This window comes from Trichoderma asperellum, chromosome 4, assembly GCF_020647865.1.
Source record: "Trichoderma asperellum chromosome 4, complete sequence".
In the NCBI taxonomy this organism is placed as follows: domain Eukaryota; kingdom Fungi; phylum Ascomycota; class Sordariomycetes; order Hypocreales; family Hypocreaceae; genus Trichoderma; species Trichoderma asperellum.
The window spans coordinates 3008736-3027417 of record NC_089418.1 but is presented as its reverse complement, the minus strand read 5'-3'; the positions used below and the strand labels follow the sequence as shown (position 1 = coordinate 3027417).

Below are 18682 nucleotides of genomic sequence, written 5' to 3'. Positions count from 1 at the left end.
GGAAGTGCGGGGTTGCCTTGTACTTGTTCCATGGCGCATCCATCCGACATCTTCATTTCATGGACATCTGAATTTGGCCATAAATACTACTGAATCTTATTTGCTGCTCATTGTATAAAATGCACCTTGTTTCGGTCATCTTTTCTTAGATTACCTTGCTATGATGCCACGAGGCAAGACTTCATCTGCGAATCTTTCGACAATATATGACCAGCATAACTGTCTACAACAGTAAGTAGACTAAATTCGAAAGCTTTTCCTCGTGCTAATATATGAAGCAAACTTAATCGCTTAGAACGAACCCGAAAGACGCAAAAGTCTTAGAAATGTCTGAAGGGGAACAACGCATTCGCAAAGCACAAGTGCGTTTCAAGGTCTTGCAAAGCGTCCATTCTTACTTTAGCGACTGCCTTCCCACGCGGGATGATATCAACAATGGGCGATATTGCTTAACATCCAGGTACGGCTTAAGTGATGTGGATGATATTACCATTCTACGAGCAGATATCAATTTATTACCCATTACGCTCCAGCATATCAGTAATGGTCAAGCTATAAGCAAGGATATCGACCAGTTGATCAACGCTCTCGACCCTTTGTTATCTTTATTTGAACAGTCGGTGCAATTTGAAGAGAAGTCATATGGAAGCATCCCGGAACTACAGGTGAGGCTAAATTTACAAGCCTTCAAGATATTCTAGTGGACAATCGAACAACTGAAGTTGGAAACTTCTCCGCTATATTTGGACCAGTACTGGCTTGATTGCTTTTGGCTAACACCAATAAACCACTAGGTTATAGAGCCTTTCCCTAAGCTTGCCTTTCTTCAAAGTTTGGGGGGGCAATCTGGCATACTCAGAAAGGATATCTGTGATACCGACAACGCTAAGACGGGGATTTCTCTCCAGTCTGCAGCAACAGGCAATACCTTTGTGTTAGAGATTCAGCGATCGGTTTTCGGGCTGGATATTCCAAGCCCGTATATCAAATTTCCACCTCCTGGAAAGACGATAGCAGATTGCCAAGGGGTGATTGAGAGATTCAAGCAAGCCGTCTATGATATATCTAGAGATGAGGCAACAGAGTGGGATGCCGAGAGCCAATTGCAGAAGGTTACGAAAGAAGAAGAAAGCTTTATTAAGGACACACATGATTTCAACACAGCATCTTCTTCACTATTCAAATTGCTGGTTGAGCGTATCGGCTGTAATGCTGAACATACGGCAAGATTGCACCTCTCTGGCTTCCGTACAACGCAATTGGAAATGTTCTTAAAGACCTGCCATAAAGATGAAGTTTGGATACCTGCAAGCTTCATTCAGTATGTTGTTTCCTTCCTTCTTAATTTATTACCCCCCCCCCCCCCCCCCCCCCCCCCCCCTTCCCCTTCCCCCCCCAAAACAAATCCCAGTTGGCTCGTTGTCCTTGCTTTCCTCTGTCTAACTTCCCCAAACTGTAAATCTCATCAAACTGGTTGGTTATTTTTTTTTCCCCTAGTGGAGCTGATAGATCATGGTACAGCTCCTTGGAGGCCAATTTGTCAGAAACGAAATTTGAGCCTAAAATGTGTGCGTATGAACCTCGCTGTCGAATGATCCGTGGCTGTTTCAACGGAACAAAAATCTGGGAAGATTACACTGTGGGTTCTGAGACGCATGATTTGCCTATCGCAAGTTTACCATCGATGATGTCGGATCACCTTTCTAAAGAACACATCTCCCAATCAATAAACAATCAGAGCTTGGGTCAGATTAACCGAAAGATAGTTGGGCTTCTCCTTGCATGTTCTCTACTTAAACTATGCGGCAGCCCTTGGATTCAACACACATTCGAAGCAGAAAATATTTATCTCTCACCACATTCATCTCCTAACAATTCGTTAAATTCTTGGCGCGCACATATTCCTTGTAAATTGGGATCTCATCCCAGCACAAGATTGCTACCAGAGGATGTTGCTGCCATTGGTGTCTTGATTCTTGAGCTTGAGGCCAATTGCACGGCAGGATGGACTGAATATGACAAAGATTATTATACGGAAGTCAACTCCAACAGACTTCGTCTATCCCGAATCCTAAAGGAATGGAAGAACAGCCACTTCACTGATTTCTATCATGGAATTGGGATGTCTTGCTTATATTTTGAGGCTCTTGTCGCGAATTTTCATCATCCCGGTATTAGGGAAGACTTAAAGCATTTTGCGGTCTTGTACAAATGCATTATAAATCCACTATACCAAAAGCTAGTGTCTGAATTTGGAGCCGCCGCACGTCTCTTCGAAGGGGCGCCGGGTCTGTCTCTTCTTTCCAGACAGCAAAATACCTCAACCTTGAGTCCCATTGTATTATATGATGACTGGGAATCCTTTGAGCCTGATGAAAAGTGAGTGGTGCGAGAAGCATCGGTAGCTGGCTAGATCTTCGCTTCATATTTCTAACAATTAGTGTGATAGGTCTAAACATGCACAAAAATTAACTTTGGAATTAGAGGACGGCTTTCTCTGCAAGATTAAAACTCTCCGAGAGAATTTGGAATCCATCAGTCTTGCAAGAGCTTACACAGGTATAAAAACCCCAGAGCCAATTCGAATCGCGATACTTGACACAGGAATTGATACCACCGACAAGATGATTGGGCCCGCTAGCAGATCAAGAATTAAAGCTAAGCGAAGTTGGGTTGGATCAATTGAAGATTACGAAGACAGATATGGTCATGGAACACATGTTACTCGCCTCCTGCTTAAAATGGCTCCAGCTGCAGATATCTACATCGCCAAGATTACGGACGGTAAGACAGTGGACGCGAAAGATATGGACCGAATTGCTGAGGTGAGTCACTCCGCTCCCAAGTGCTAGAGTGTTGTACTGACAGTTATTTCCGCAGGCTATCGATTGGGCAATGAAAGAATGGAAAGTGCACATCATATCAATGTCGTTTGGTTATGAAAGCAAGAAGCAGGCTATTGAAGATGCTATCGAAAGAGCCTCCAAAGCCGGCATTCTAATGTTCGCGGCTGCCTCCAATGAAGGGGGCAATAGAAGAGACCGCTCTCGTCCTGGTCGAAACCCTGAGGTTATTTGTATACACGCCTGTGATGGTAAGGGCAACAGAGGAGATATGAATCCGAATCCACAACGAAATGAATACAATTTTACTGCTCTTGGTGTCGCCGTTAAATCATACTGGAAGAAGAAAAAGGTATATAAATCTGGAACCTCGTTTGCTACTCCCGTAGCCGCGGCCTTTGCCGCAGATATTTTGGAATTTGCAAATTTCAGGTGTGAGCTCAAAGAAGAGGATAAGAAGCTACTCTATAAGAAGCATGGAATGCAAGCAGTGTTCCGTTCTATGTCAAACGAGCGAGACGAGTATGATTACCTGCAACCCAACCTATTATGGGACGATGGCGATGACGATGACAAGGTAGCTGCAAAAATCGGAAAAATACTGGCGTCATTATAAAAATTCGCTATTATGATATATTATATCGTGCTTTTTGAAAGAGAGTCGGGTATGAAGAAGTGCAATAGGTTCACTCAATTCATCTTGCAAGATATCATCAGTCTACTGAACCAACTACCCAGTTACCCACATTGTCTCATTTATCTCATCATCAATAACATATTTCTCTATTTCGAATTGATCTTCTGCGTCGTCGCCCAAATCAATAACTTCGTCAACGCATTTCTCATGTGTATCATCGTCCACCATCGTTGCACCTTTGTTGTACTCTTCATCATACAAGGTTTTTCGTGCACGGCTTAGCCAATGCTTCTTGTACATGAGCTTATTAACGCGGATGCCAATAATAAAATCGGTAGAGTCTTGGAAGCTATTCTCCCACCTCATATTCTTGGAGGTATTGAATTTGGGTCCAACCTTCATAGTTAACCCGCCTGGCTCGTGTAAGCCCAACTCGACTGAAACCTTGGACTTGAAGCTCTTATGCATCCTCACTGATGGACCTCTGGCAGTCTTTAGGCCAGTGACCATATAGACGTAACTAGTCCCAGAGCCATCAAGGTAGTCTTGTACCTCTGACCGCCTCATACTTTCCTTGATATATGCCTCTGATGGTTTGAAATATATAGTATCCATGCTACGAAAGCGGTAGACATCCTCAGCAGACCTTTCAGTCCCCCAGCTCAGCTCGCCACCGAGGCCAGCTCTACCGATAAATTTCGCCCACACACCGCAGTCACCGCTTTCCATGCGCGATTTTGTCGCTGTGAAATCCCCTTGGTGGCTGCAGAATAGCTCTGTTTGCAGAATGTGTACATGGGAGTCCTCGTTAACGGGTGGTTTGTCTGCGCTACTGACATTGGCGATAATGGAGCCCAACTGTAAGAGCCCTCCCGCCTCAACTGGCGGTATGGAGAAGTTGGGCGCGATATGGTATTTAGGAATTCCCTCGCTTGACATGGTATAGGCGACTACTTTAAAATTTGAAACTCCGAGCATTAGACTTAAGAGACATATTTTTATTTTTAAATATCAAGCAGAAAGCACAAGTGGCCTGGTGGGCTTAGACATCATTCAGGCACAAATAGCCGGGTAGGCTCGGGATGCTCATTGCGACTTGATATTGGTCGGGCATAGTTGGGCACCAGCCTTACGTTTTGCGTATTTGAACTCTATGTGCAGAAAGGACTATTTACTTCTCACAACCCTGTATACCAAGCCAACCTTCTAACCTTTAGTCTTCTCATATCTTTTAAATATTGAGTTTCTCTTTAAGATTGGGCAGTAACATGGGATCCTCACCATTCAAACTCAACAAAGTTATGTCCAGGTTTCGCACCCATGGCCGAGGTAGATCTAACGAAGAGTGGAGATCGAACGAGTCACAGTGCATCCCTGGAGGATACATCGTTCCTCGAAGGTTGGAGGCAGCCCTGAAAGAAAAATGGCCCAACCAGTACGTTGTTGAAGTAAGTTAAACAGTCTTCTATAGATAGATCTTTAAATACTTGATATGCGTCCTGACTATGCGAAGATGCGCTCTAATGAGTATCGTGTCCGAGCACCGGGTAAACTTACCGACGAGGAAATCAGCACATGCTACTCGTATGGCTACTGAAATCGCTGCTGCGATAATTACCTACCCACTGATTAGCAGTTGTTTGTTCTTCATGCCTTGCAGCTGCAGGGCACTCCACCAAAGGATTTCCGTCAATTGCTGTTCTCTGTCATCTTTGTACATAATCTCATGAACTACAACTTATTTTTAGAGACACTACTCGCCTTGGGAAAACTTATAGGAAGGCAATATGGTACTGATTTTCAACGAGACTGATGGGCGCGCAAAAGGCAACTTGTGCAATACAGATTAGGCGAACAGATTTAACACATTCATTTAACTTTTCACAATTCATGGCAATAACTTGAGTCAACAACTTTTCTGAGTAGAAAGGCGTTGCAATAAATGAGCCGCAGCGGTAAGGCGTACGGTGGAGTTTGTTAAGGCGTTCTCCGACTGTTTCAGGCGATCATTTATTTCTCTTCCTTTGAGCATTAGGAGCTAGCTCACTAACAGTAGTGTGGCACCCTTAATATGTGCATCTTGCCTATAATTGCTGTAAATGGTGGCAGTGGGCTCTATAAGCGTTGCACAGCAGAAATAGATTGACTCGTATGCGTCAAAAGGAGGTAGTCAGGCTGACCACTCTACCCACCACCCGATCTGGCCCTCGTCGGCCAAAGCCGTAGAAGTTATATGGGTTCCTATTCGGAACCGTAGTGTTAAAAGGTTACATCCAAACAATCATATGAAATGTACAAATCAATAGGCAAGATCGCAGTTTGACTAAATGATTGGCTCTTATATAAGAAGATGGAACCCCTTATTTTCCCTTGAGGTTTACTGGGCATGAAGCAGCAGTATTGAGCTACTATATCTCTCTCAGTAGCCAATTCAAGCAGCTGTATGACGAATCCTGCCTAACACCACATTAAAAGCTAATGCAGTGGTACCAGAATGATCAAAGCTCCGCCACCCCGATGAAGGACGCAATACAGATTTGTATATCGCTGGAGAATGGTGCATTCAGCCATTGCACCTAACGAGTGATCATGAGTGAGAACAATGGCTCGAGCAGTTTGACGGCGTGTCAGCCTTGTTTCCATATGAGAAAGGTGACATGAGTATTTCTGTCAACCAAAGTACAGGAATTTTCAGTAATATTATTTTGATTATGAGCGGGAAAACATCCTCATTGTCCAAAATGCCGTTTTCGGAAGGACATTCATAAAAATAATGAGCAGCTTGAAATTGCACAAATCAGTTATATGAGCAAATAATAGAAACAGAAGCTGTACAGTTTCAAGGACAACGCGCGTTCTAGAGAGTACGATGCCCAATACCGAGGCAATAGGTACGCCTTCTTGATTCACCAAGCAAGTAAAAATTGCTCACCCAATAACAGTATACACTTGCAGAACAGCTGAAAGCTGGGAGGAAGACATGGCGTTGTCCGTAACGTTTATTCTAAATACGCTGACGACTAATGCGGTCTGGTTCGGCTGCAATTTGAAGGAGCAAGATATTCATGGGCATCTACTGACAGACTCTGCCATTATTACTAGCAAATTGCGTAATTTCGATGGGGAAGTCTTTCATCTAATGATGCTGCCTACCATATTTGCAGAATTCGAGCGAGCGAGAGAGACATGCCAAACTCGTACGCAGAAGCAATACGCAATTTGTGCAAAGGTTTCTCGATATTGAATCCAGGAGCGAGGCATTTTATGCATTGCATCATATCCATCAATAAAGCCAGCAGTCGATTGAAAAAGATTTTCCATCATCCAGGACTAACTTCCGTCTTACTGATATGAAGGGAAGAGTTGGTAGTTTCCTATCTGGAAAGACCCTATCAGCATCATGTTTGAGAAAATTGTGCATGCGTTTACAAAGTGCTCATCTAACTCTAGGATATCAGCAACCTTTAATAATTCAATCGGATCTGATATAACACAAAACGAAAGTACCTTTCTACCGCTGAAGATGACGAATCTTGCGCAATGCTCTGGATAAAAATCAACCATCTCAAGAACAGCTTGGAAAATTGGAAAATTGGAAAACGCAATTGCTCAAGATGCTTGATCATATATAGGAGCTTGAAGATACAAACTTTGGTATAGAGTGTGTTAATACAACAGATTTGAGGATATGCCGGGATGCATTGATAGAATGCGGCAAACGAATTGGAAAAAGGCTGCGCGATTTAATTGATGAACACAACAATTTAATAAATCTTCTTTTATTGATCGCTAATATTCGTTGTTGCAGGACCTCAATAATATCGGCCGAAAAGATGCACGGCTTAATGAAAATATATCTAGAAGCAGCTTGGCAGTAGCAGAAACGGCTCAACAAGACAGCCTTATGAAGTCTATTGCGGTTCTCAGAATGATATATTTGCCAGCAACATTTGTTTGTGTACGTTGCCCAACATATGTCTTCGATAGCCATTTTGTATCTCTCACATTTACTGATAGCCGATATATAGACATTAGAATTTCCTTTGTTCTTTCTTTTTTTTTTTCTTTTTATAGATATATACTTGCGGCCAATTGGGCAACTGAAAAAGGTATAAAGATGCCTTTTTAAGCACGCAAGATTCTTTATACAGTTGATGAGTAGACGAGATGCAGCATGTGACAACTGCTTTTTTGTCCACAGAGGCCGAACCTCTAGACTTTATTGCTAATCGCAATGATCATGATGTAGTTTAGTTGTCCAGAGGGGTGTAGTCAGCGTCAGGCTCATAGACCTCATTGAGAGAAGTCTGGATATACTCTAGCTGCTCGGTTAAGAATGCCCTCATTGCCGTGATATCGAACTTCTTGCGCTCAACCTGGCGGCGCTTCTCCTGCTGGAGAGCACGACGAAAGCGCTCTTCGAGGTTGGACAGGCGGTATTCGATATACTGTGGGTAGAGTTCGCTAATGTGGCTGATGACGCGGGAGCCAGTTAAGATGGTCTCATCGCGGACGAAAGGACTCTTGGGGCGGAAGGCGGTGACCATGGCAATGCGCTCGCGGCCACCAAATGCCTTGAGGGCCTGGTGGTAGATATAGCGTCCCTGCATGACAACACAAGTGCCCTAAGGTAACTGTTAGTGAATATGACCACGCGCATTAGAGATGGGAATGACGAGGAACTCACCATAGCGGGGCCACGGACTCTCCTCTCTTCGCCGTTCGGCAGCTTAATAGCAGTCTCACCGCCAACCATACCAGTGCAATCAGCAGCCATGGTCACGCAGACAAAGGGGAAGCTGTCATAGTGCCAGGCGACTGCAGATGTTTGATCACCATAGGTGACAACCTCCGGGGCATTCTGGTCATTGATGGAGATGTTGACGTTGGCAACCTCATAGTCGAAGGCGGGGACAAGCTCGATACCAGCAGCCTCGGAGACTCTGGAAAGGATCTCAGGAGACCACCAAGCATCGTAGGTGAAGGGAGCGCGCTCATGACCCATACCACGGACCATGTTAGCGTTGAAGTCAGACTTGAAGCGGCACTCCCGTAGCACAGACTCGCTGAAAATCTCGCGGCGGATCTGACCGATAGCCTCTTCAGTGAAGAGTGGGAAGGGATCTGTAACAGCAATAGGAGAGATGCCGTGACCCTCAAGGCCAATGTCCTTCATGAGGTGTTGGACGACCTGAGTCTTGGGAGCAACGTGCTTCTTGGGGTTCCATGCCTCCACGGGAACGGCACGAGCCTCATCGATGATCTCCTGAGGGATAACGGCAGTAGGCCGCATAGGATTTCTCTGCTTGGGTCCAATGACATGGGGAGCCTTGTGAGGCGCGACGGCCGCGACGGGCGCGTCAGTGAGGACGGCAATGGAACCAGGCATTTGTATGATGAGGGCGAATTAAATCAAAGAGATATTTTGTGAAGAGTATTTAATTAAGTTTAATGTTCTTGTTGTTTTGATGATGTTTTGACGATGTATTGATGATGTTGAGGTGTTTAGTCTGTTGATGAAAAGAATGGATGTGATGAGACCGGCTGCTTCTCTTTATTCTTATAATGTTGAGGAGGGGCGTTACGAGTTTGCCATCTACCCATATGATTAAACTAGTCTAGCAATATCCCTTCTTTGTGGGCTCTGGTCCTCGCTTTCTCTCTCTAACTCCCTTGCCGGCTGGTTTCCAAGAGACGGCGCCTAGGCTGGCTAGTACACAGCCTGCTTCCGATCATCCAACATCTCGATTCTCTTAGACTCGGTATGTGGTCACCTGGAAGCTCGAATCTGAGCCGAGAGTGGTATCGAATTCGGGCGACTTACACACACTACTCTCGGAGACAAGCAGCGAACACTAGTCTGATGACCACATTGGGGTACGGTACGTGAACCCGAGATCTCGGGTGTCTCGGCTTCCACATCCGATCCCTGTGCAAAGGACAACCCACTGCATTTAAGCCATTCCGAGCGGGTCTCAGCCTTTCATTCATTGTGGTAAATCTCCTGAACGCTCTGAGTGGAAACGAATTTCGGGTCATGCAGATTCCCTGCGTCAGGTGGTATGAGCATGGCACGAGATCGCATAAGGAAACTTCCACTCAGCTAACGCTCAACTCAAATTCGCCAGAAAAGAACTGCGACTTGCTGCTCTCTTCGTGTTAATATAGAATAACTTCCTACTGAATAAGTGCATGGCGATTTTTTTTTTTTCTGTTATGTAGATGATCAACATATTGCCTCATGACGGATGAAGGCTTTAGTCCAAAGGTTGACTCCACTCTAGCATATCAATCTTTTCTAGAGCTGATACATTAGGAGGTTTTATCATCAGCCTTACTAATTATGTCTGTTCTAAAGACAAAAACTATGACGAGCCCAGAAGTTCGTAAGGAGATGGGTTATGATCCGCGAAGCGTCCATCTCGGCTCAGGAGCCGACTACATGAACAGGCAAACCTACCGCCACCCTAGGCCGGACTAGTTGAAAGAAGGAGATAATCTGTTCCAAACGTCAGAATATTGCGTCGACGCTGTCGTGTCTTATCAAGGTTTGGTAACTTTATGGCGCAAAAAAGCCACCGTTCTAGGGAGCAGACTCCCAAAAGCTAGCCAGTCTGGAACCGATGTTGGCGTCGCCATTTTAGTATACTCGCCTTCCGGGACTCTCCGTTAACATGGAAAGAAACATGGAAAGAAACGTGGAAATGTGGCTTGTGAGGCATTGAACCCCATGGGGTTCTGCATCCGAAGTTAGTATCTGCCGTCTAACCCCCAGATTTCCTGGAGAGCCGGCTTCTAGTGGGTCACTGCGACGGTCGGGTTCCGAGATTTTCAGCCTTTCCCCGGCTTTGAGTAATTTCTATGAAGAGTGGGGCTACGCCACCGGTTTACTTGGGGTAAGGGACACCACCGCCACCATGAAAAGGTTCTTTCCAAAATCTAGTACCAAAATCTAGTACCAAGTAGCATTCTCTACTCCAATGTGTAGTATGTCGGCAAACTTGGATAAAAGTCAGGATACATCACCGCATTCCGTTCCCTGTTCTGTTCCTCTCCTCTCTCCAAACTCCTCTATCCTTCCATTACTCTTCTTTCTATTCTTTCTCTCAGCTGTCTTATCATATGAGAGGATAGACACATATCTTCATCGAAGATGTCTAATCTTGAGGCGAGTCCAGCAACATCAGAAAAGCCTTCCTTGCGCACCTCCTCCATGGAGAAGCCTCGTGACGCGCACGCCGAGGTTGTCGACCATGGCGCCGGCGTGCTCTATCCGGCCACCACCGCTGGCGAACTCCATCGTGAGATGTCTATCCGAACCATCTTTATGCTTGGTATCGGAGGTGGTATCGGCACCGCACTGTTTGTCAGCATCGGCGGTGCTCTAAACTCTGCAGGACCCGCCGGTTTGCTTCTAGGTTTTATCGTCTACAACCTTGTCCTCGCCAATATCAACAACTCCGTTGCCGAAATGACAACCTATATGCCCGTTAGCGGTAGTTTCATTCGCTTAGCCGGTCACTGGGTCGACGACGCGCTTGGTTTTGCTGGTGGCTGGAACTTCTACATCTACCTTGGTCTTATTGTTCCTTTTGAGATTACGGCTCTGAGCCTGGTTCTATCATTCTGGAGTTCCCATATACCCGCGGGAGCAATTTGTGCAGGCTGCATTGTGCTCTATATGTGAGTTTGAAAATCCATCAAAGAAATACAAGCTGGTATCAATATATACCTATATATATATATATATATATATGAGATATGAGAGACCCACTAACAGCAACTTCTCCCGTATAGTGCGATCAACATCTTTGCCGTTCGCGTTTATGGCGCGGCTGAGTTTTGGCTCTGCAGTGGCAAAGCATTCCTCATGATCCTCCTCATGATGTTTACTCTAGTCACTATGTGCGGCGGTAATCCTCAACACGATGCATTTGGCTTCCGACACTGGAAAGACCCTGGGCCGTTCCTGGAATACTTTAGCACTGGCACCACAGGAAAGTTTGAGGGTTTTCTTACGGCACTCTGGTCTGCGTCCTTCACCTGTGTTGGACCTGAATTCCTTAGCATCGCAGCCAGCGAAGTTAAACACCCCCGTACGTATGTCAAGAAAGCCTACAAGGCCCTGTATGCACGCATCCTGATTTTCTTCATCGGGGGCTGCCTGGCCGTCACCATCATTATTTCGCCTACCGACAAGGTCCTGGATGCTCTCTACAGGAAAGGCAGCGGTGACAGCAGAAGCGCTGCTGCCTCGCCTTACATTATTGCCATGCAAAATCTCGGCATCAAAGGCCTACCTAATCTGATTACTGCTCTATTTGCTACTACCATCTTCGCTGCTGGTAACACCGTACTTTATAGCGCAACCCGATGTCTTTATGGCCTGGCTCTCGAAGGCCGTGCCCCCAAATTTCTGAGGAAGGTCACCAAATCCGGCACCCCCATTTACTGCTTCGTAGTCACCATGATCTTTCCCCTTTTGTCCCTGCTGCAACTCGGAAGCGGCTCTTCCACCGTCCTCACCTGGCTTATTAACCTCGCTACCGGTGCTACCCTGATCTATTTCATTACTGCTCTCATCACCTATATCCGCTTCCACCGCGCCTGTCACGTCCAGGGTTTTAACCGCGACAAGCTGCCTTACAAGGGTTGGTTTCAGCCCTACAGTGCATGGGTTGCTCTCATCTTTGAGATCGTTATCCTCTTCTTCTATGGCTACCGATCTTTGGTCCCCTTCAACGTCAGCGGCTTCGTTACTGCTTACTTCATGCCCTTGTTCGTACCATGCCTGTTTCTCGGTTGGAAGCTCATCAAGAAGACCAAATTCATCAGGGCGAAAGACGTTGACTTAATCTGGGAGGCCCCTCTCATTGATGCTTATGAGGCCTCGCTAGAAGAGGCCCCCGTCGGCTTCTGGAAGGATGTCTGGTTAATGTTACGGGGCTGGGGTCCCAAGAAACACAAGGTGGATGAGGTCTAAAAGGTTGATATTTGAGCGCCTGGAGCCTGCTCAGTAACATTCACTTTAGCATGTGATATAATGGTATACTTTTAAAGAATCATTATAGTGTTGAGCGAAATTCATCATCTAGATATAATGCTATCTCTTTGAAACATGTTCTGCAGTCTGTCTTATATGCTTAGTGACTTGCAATTCTGAATTCAAGGTGTAAACGCTCTGCTAATAGTATTTTCCCCTGGCACTGCTGCCCCTGGTTTTCGTTCACGTTTTCAAGCAGAGAATATTCAATAGGTGCAAGACTCAACTTGGAGAAACTCCGGAGCAGTAAGTGGAGTAGTAAGCACGACAATTGGGGCCTGCCAGCAAGCCCCTCAACTAATCAGAGCCTTAGAATTTGTAAAGGGGCATATCTCATATATCAGGGTGCCTATCTCAACCACGACATCTAACACGATTATGGCATAGTGGGAAACATGCTTAATACCCTAGGCCTCCGAAACAACGGGTAAAAATATACCCACCCAGATGAGACTGCGTGGCCCAGTTCTCTCCTCCAGGTAAACATTTCCCAGTTTTCAGCGCCACTCGTCGGCAGGACCGCATTCTGCTCTTACAAAGTACATCTCGGCTTCACAAGCCGACCCCACATTCGGCATCCACAAAATACCAACACTACATTGTGCGGAGCCGAAGACGCTAAACCGTGTATATCGCTAGTGTATATGAGAAATCCTAGCAGTCTGCTACGCGTATTACTCTAGTTGCTTCTTTAGGGCCACACTGGCTTTTCTATTAGACTACGGCATTTGGAGGGTTACATTCAAGCATTGGAGGGCTCCGCCCTGCTGCAGCTGAGCTCCGATCTAGGCAAGCTTCCATGCATGTGCTGTATCCGAGAACAGATATAGATGCTGTCCCGAATATAGCTATCTCTCTCACGGGCTATCAACCCGAGGCGTCCCCGTCGTCACCCGTAATTCCACCTAAGTCTTTGTTTAGCACTCATATTAAGTGGGAATTCACCTACTAAACCCGTGTTTCCGATGAGCGTCGGCTTTGTCGGAATATCTCCAGGGCTCTTGACTGGGTGATAGTTAAGGTATGGATAGGTATATATGTGCATTATCACTTATTAGGTGTAGGTTAAACAACCGCAATCCGCAAACGTGATTTCTTGCTCGTACGACTTTGATTTATTCAGATCCCATCCTCATCTATTCCATATCCAGGCCCATAACGGAGACTATGAACACTCAAGAGCTCAACGACATTGCGGTTGCCCTAGAGAAGGCACGCATCAGCCGGACTCCTATTGATCCCCCCAAGAAAACCTACCCTAATCTTACTGCCGATGGCGCCTTCGAGGTTCAGAGGATAACCGTCCAGAACGCAGTCAAAAATGGTGATCGCCTTGTAGGATACAAGCTGGGCAACATCGCCAAGGTCATGCAAGCTGCGTTTGGCCTAGATCATCCAGACTACGGCTTCCTGTTGGCCGGCGGCTTCCTACACGAGGGCCAAAAGATCTCTCTAAGCAAGTTCATCAAGCCGTACGTCGAGCTGGAGCCTGCATTCGTCCTCAAGGGCCACCTGAAAGGTCCCAATGTGACCATCGCTGATGTCGTCCGCGCCATCGACTTCGCCATCCCTGCTATTGAGATTATCGACTCTCGTGTCAAGAACTGGGCTATCGGCCTCGAGGATACTCTGGCCGACAACGGCTCCCAGGGCGGCATTATTTTAGGCGGCACCCCACGTCAGGTCACCGACCTCAATTTACATAACACTAAAGGTGTCTTGAAGTTCAATGGGACGGAGATTATGACGGGTAACACGTCAAATATCCTGGGTAACCCGCTGGCGGCTACGGCCTGGCTGGTTAACCGCCTCGCGGAGTACGATGTTGAGTTTCTGCCGGGTCAGGTCATCATGCCCGGTAGTTGCTTGCAGGCGATGCCGATGGACAAGCCTGGACGGTGGACCTGCAGTTTCGAAGGTTGGGGAACTATTGAATTCGATGTCGTGGAGTAAAACAGGCATTGAGCAGGCCGGGATTGTATGGTTAGGCGCAAGGTTGGGTACCCATAGATTTTGATTGAGCCAATAGGATACATATGATTTTAATTACATCTTTCTCGGGTTCTAAATCGGTCCCCTCGCATCCCAGAAATACCAGAATACGCTTGATCAGAATGCAATCTCCACATGAGATTTATACTCCTAACTTTCTAAACAGCAAGCATCACGATTTCGGGGAACAGAGCTGATGCGTCTTTTCAAATGGCTGTCTGCTTCCACGTGGTGACCAAGCTTCATCGCCACCTAAGCTTTGGCTCTCCTCATACTTTTCTCCATTATTTTCTACTACTGCTATTTTGTACAGATCATGTACTCCAGATTACCCACTCGTGTTACTTAGAACTTGCCAGAATGCAGAAGAGAAAATCTCGAATAGAGTTTAATCTCATTTTCAGAGTTACATGTATCGTTTTTCACCTTTGCCCAAATTTTCCACTTCCAAATAATGATACTTTTTGATGTGCAAGTTTCACTATGCATGCGATACTGCATTTTAGTCTTTAGAATGATGGATCTTGTCAAAAGCTATGCTAAACATGGCTGTAAGTGGTGAGGGAATAGTTCAATAGGAGGATATTTTGAAGATATTCCTTGAGAACATGTTGACTTTGATTTGACATATATTAGTTGTGATATTCAAATTATATACTTGCTGCTATCAGTTGTCACGTCTGGTTAGCACGGCACTAATCGGCTTGCTCAAAAACAACGAATAGATACTGCGCCTCCCTTGCACCCAATCCCACACAGACGGATCTCAAGCTTCGAGACTATCTTGCACTCGCTCTCGCCTTCAGGACCTGTTTTACCACAAGGCTCACCTAGAGCCCATCGTCGAGAGTCGGACGTTAAAAAACGCCTGATCCATCAGGCTTTGAGTCACCCTTCGCAAAGCTCAATTCTTCCCTAGCGATATGCTGAATGGCAGTGTAATCCGTGACCGCGACGATCATGTCATATCCTTGCTCAGCAAACTCTCTCGCTTGATTCGAGTCTTTACAGTAGACGCCACATTTCTTTCCTGCTTTGCGAGTTGCAGCCAAGATTCGAGACATGGCGGCCTTCAGCTGCGAGTTAAGAATACCATTTTGGACAGGGTAGCCGATGTTGTTTCCTACGTATCAATCATAAGCTTAATCAAATTATAACTATTGCGAATAGGAGAGAGAGAGAAAAAGAGAACTCAAAAGTTTAGATTTAGTTACATACCAAGGTCGAACGGCCCAATGAAGAGGGCGTCGACACCGTCGGTGGCTGCGATCTCCTCGACGCTCTCAAAAGCCTCTTTGGTCTCGATCTGTATGATGGTGACGAGGGCGTCGTTGGCCTGGTGCAGATACTCAGTTAGAGTAGGGTTGGGTTCAAAGCGCTCGAGGGCGATGAGGGAGCCGAAGCCGCGTCGACCCTTAGGCGGGAATTTAGCGTCGACAACGAGCTGCTCTGCCTCTGAAACGGTACGGACTAGGGGGACGAGGATCTATGGAATATTTAGTTAGTATGAACATTATATAACAGTTTTGGGTATGTATAGTTTTACTTACTCCATGGGCTCCGCTGTCCAAAGCACCTGTATTCCATTTGAGTTAGAAAGGGTATTTAAGGCGGGATAGGCACTCACGCTTGATCATCCATCCTTGCATGTCGGGTAGTCTGACTATGGGTGAGCACCCTACCGCAGCGATAGCTGGGACGGCCTCGTGCATGGCGGCGTCTGTATACATCGTATCAGTGATTTACTACTTTAGATCTAGTGAGAGAAGCCTCGACTGGTTCTCACCGTCAATATTCCCGTGCTCGCAGTCGACCAAAACCCAATCCACGCCAGATCGGGCCAATAGTCTAGAAATATTGGACCCAGGAAGCATCTGCCAGGCACCGAAAGTCTGCTTATCCTCTAAGAAGGAAGACTTGAGGCGGCTGGCCGCTTGCAGGGTAGTAGGTTTAGACATGATCAAGGTAAAGAATTCTAGCACAAACAATAAGAATTTAAATCCAGAATAGATATTGTCTAACGGAATTTGAAGGTATAGGAACTGGTTTCTATAGCTATGATAGATATTGGCCTGAAAGTAATTAACATCGTAGGGAATTAACAGCAACATCAGTGAATATTCTCATAGTGTGGTGGGGAAGCAGACGCACGGATCGGATCCCGAATTGAGACAACTTGCACCGTTATCAAGCATTACCCGATCACGGATGCATCCCGAGCGGGCAGAAAGGCTAAGATTTTGTCAAGCTTTACTCCAGGCCCTAGATTTCCCTTCTCCGCATCCCCCCAACGGCTTATCCGATAGTGGATCAACTCCTCCTTTGAAAGATCGTGTGTAGTTACTCCGCATTATTGTAGCCTTGGAAGCATCCCGAGAGGGATATTGCACTTTCTTCATAGACGTCGTGGGGAAACTGGAAGGAGGAAGCTAAAGCTAGCTCTCTAAGAGGTTATGGTCCTCACTTTGCTAACAGCGGCTTCATAGTATGTCTTTAAAACGAATAAATAGCATCATTGTTTATTCATGCATGTTATAATTACTATGCCTTAATGGCTTAATGCCCTTGGTTATGCCCCCATTTCTGCTGCAAAAACATGAAGATACCTGTGCGTCGTGTGTGAGTTCAATAAAAAAAAAATCCCATGTACCCAGTTTATGCCAAACTCCTATAGTGCTCTTTTGCCCTGTCACTAAATCTGTATGCATGACAGAGTTTTGTTTAAGATGTCGGTGAAAATCTCTGCCATGGCAGAGAGATCTTGTGCTCGCATCTCCATGTGGTGGTCATGCGTCTCGTCGTTGAGCAGAGCAAAGCTAGTTTGGGCGAAGTGAAAAAAGATTTCTCACGGTTTTAAGTCTGGTGAGACATGCTTATGTTTGCAATGCTGTTGGACGACTGTCCGTAATCTTTGCTGGAACACCAGGGCGAATAGCCGACTCTGGTTCTGCCGGGTACTGCGAAGAGTACAGAGGAGTTGATTGTGCCGACCACAACTGCTGTGAGCTGTCTAAAGATCGTCTCTTTTCCCGGAGAGCAGCGACCAAGTTCCTGGAGAGGTGCGCGGAGAGGGTGTATGTGGGCGACATTCCTGTTGGTGGAGGATTTGGTGGACTTGTTGCCAGATGTTGTAGTTAGACAGTGCTTAGGTGGTTTTATTATCCGAAATTATTCAACATGAATAGAAACTTTTTGAGACCACTGCTGGGAATTGCTATACGATTTTACGCCAGCTGAGGAGCAATGAAGAGATAGGCAGCGTATAATAGCTAATGGTCCCAAGATGCATCGTTATTTAGGTCACCCCTGTGATAGTGCTGAAATCTGATCATAATGACCCATGTAGCCACATTCCCCCTCTATAGCAGGCGATGAGAAGACCACCTCTTCGGCTTCGTAGTCCGATGCGGCTGTAAGACGTGAGTTGTGGTGGCGTGGTGGTGTTCGGGTTCCTTATCCGACCCAGCGGGACTAAGAATATGAACTATCGGTTAAGTACCCAACTAATAAGCATGGCGCTCAAGATGATTTATACGCTGCCTCCAGTTAAGCCACAGGCGAGCCGCACCGCAACGGGGTATCCGAAAGTCAAATAACCTTCTAGCAAAAGGTACATGTGCCTTCCGGCTTCCTTGCTGTGTCACCTCTCAAATAACAACCTGCTGCTGTGCTGGGATGAGAATAATTCGACGACTCCCCTTATTTCGGCCCCGGCTTACACTTTTCCGCAACGATAACCATGTTTCTACCCCGCGCTAAGCGCAGAAACGACAACACGTACGGGCATATATGATGATAATTGCGAAGCAGGATCCCAATATCCCTAGCGGCCCCATAACCCGACAGGCCAAACATCATGTAGCACTTTCGGGTTCCCTCGGAATGTTACGTAAACATGGCAGCCTTTCCCAATCATTTTGATTCCCCCCCAAGAGATTTCCCCCAAGAGGTAATAGAACAAGCTTCGGGAGGTTGAATTGCCCCCAAAATAATGGTTCAAAACCGTGCACTTACCGACGGCTGGCACCCTAGGACGTGCTAAGAATGGTTAGCGGGAATCTAAACCATACTACCGACGCAACCATGTTGACGATGTCCGAGGGCAAATAACCAACTATGTATACTAGATGAGCAGAGTGCCTTTCCTTTTTTCTACTCTAGGTCTTG

The 18682-nt window shown here is 46.1% G+C and overlaps 7 protein-coding genes across 8 annotated transcripts; 4 read left to right on the top strand and 3 right to left on the bottom strand.

Annotated features, from left to right (window-relative positions):
- The first annotated feature begins 50 nt into the window (after positions 1-50).
- Positions 51-4600, top strand: TrAFT101_007408 (uncharacterized protein). 2 transcript variants are annotated; one of them, XM_066128034.1, is made up of 6 exons: positions 51-231; positions 296-665; positions 795-1321; positions 1522-2379; positions 2450-2825; positions 2881-4600. In XM_066128034.1, exons 1-6 carry the CDS (start codon positions 161-163, stop codon positions 3457-3459), a joined length of 2781 nt encoding a protein of 926 aa, XP_065984148.1. In that variant the 5' UTR covers positions 51-160; the 3' UTR covers positions 3460-4600. The 2 variants fall into 2 exon arrangements, with proteins under 2 accessions (XP_065984148.1, XP_024756394.2); XM_024901091.2 differs by having other exon boundaries at positions 279-665.
- On the bottom strand, positions 3494-4465 carry TrAFT101_007407 (uncharacterized protein). The gene has a single exon (XM_024898686.2). The coding sequence runs from the start codon at positions 4456-4458 to the stop codon at positions 3574-3576; it is 885 nt and encodes a 294-aa protein (XP_024756395.2). The 5' UTR covers positions 4459-4465; the 3' UTR covers positions 3494-3573.
- An 83-nt stretch (positions 4601-4683) lies between the features above and the next one.
- Positions 4684-5401, top strand: TrAFT101_007406 (uncharacterized protein). The gene is made up of 2 exons (XM_024901119.2): positions 4684-4928; positions 4994-5401. The coding sequence occupies exons 1-2, from the start codon at positions 4749-4751 to the stop codon at positions 5075-5077; spliced, it is 264 nt and encodes an 87-aa protein (XP_024756396.2). The 5' UTR covers positions 4684-4748; the 3' UTR covers positions 5078-5401.
- Positions 5402-7730: 2329 nt separating this feature from the next.
- On the bottom strand, positions 7731-8869 carry TrAFT101_007405 (uncharacterized protein; the record flags this gene model as incomplete). The annotated part of the gene is made up of 2 exons (XM_024901125.2): positions 7731-8105; positions 8168-8869. The coding sequence occupies 2 exons, from the start codon at positions 8867-8869 to the stop codon at positions 7731-7733; spliced, it is 1077 nt and encodes a 358-aa protein (XP_024756398.1).
- Positions 8870-10633: 1764 nt separating this feature from the next.
- On the top strand, positions 10634-12463 carry TrAFT101_007404 (uncharacterized protein; the record flags this gene model as incomplete). Its single annotated transcript, XM_024910222.2, has 2 exons — positions 10634-11163; positions 11278-12463. 2 exons carry the CDS (start codon positions 10634-10636, stop codon positions 12461-12463), a joined length of 1716 nt encoding a protein of 571 aa, XP_024756399.2.
- A 1227-nt stretch (positions 12464-13690) lies between these two features.
- On the top strand, positions 13691-14476 carry TrAFT101_007403 (uncharacterized protein; the record flags this gene model as incomplete). Its single annotated transcript, XM_024901130.2, has 1 exon — positions 13691-14476. One exon carries the CDS (start codon positions 13691-13693, stop codon positions 14474-14476), a length of 786 nt encoding a protein of 261 aa, XP_024756400.1.
- An 896-nt stretch (positions 14477-15372) lies between these two features.
- TrAFT101_007402 (uncharacterized protein) lies at positions 15373-16473 on the bottom strand (the record flags this gene model as incomplete). The annotated part of the gene is made up of 5 exons (XM_024901122.2): positions 15373-15638; positions 15734-16001; positions 16066-16091; positions 16143-16235; positions 16302-16473. 5 exons carry the CDS (start codon positions 16471-16473, stop codon positions 15373-15375), a joined length of 825 nt encoding a protein of 274 aa, XP_024756401.2.
- Positions 16474-18682: the final 2209 nt, after the last annotated feature.

Coding starts and splice junctions, on each gene's coding strand:
- TrAFT101_007408 (XM_066128034.1), top strand. CDS start 161: ATGATGCCACGAGGCAAGACTTCATCTGCGAATCTTTCGACAATATAT. Junction 232..295: donor CAGCATAACTGTCTACAACA/GTAAGTAGACTA, acceptor TTAATCGCTTAG/AACGAACCCGAAAGACGCAA. Junction 2,380..2,449: donor TCCTTTGAGCCTGATGAAAA/GTGAGTGGTGCG, acceptor TTAGTGTGATAG/GTCTAAACATGCACAAAAAT.
- TrAFT101_007407 (XM_024898686.2), bottom strand. CDS start 4,458: ATGCTCGGAGTTTCAAATTTTAAAGTAGTCGCCTATACCATGTCAAGC.
- TrAFT101_007406 (XM_024901119.2), top strand. CDS start 4,749: ATGGGATCCTCACCATTCAAACTCAACAAAGTTATGTCCAGGTTTCGC. Junction 4,929..4,993: donor CCAACCAGTACGTTGTTGAA/GTAAGTTAAACA, acceptor GACTATGCGAAG/ATGCGCTCTAATGAGTATCG.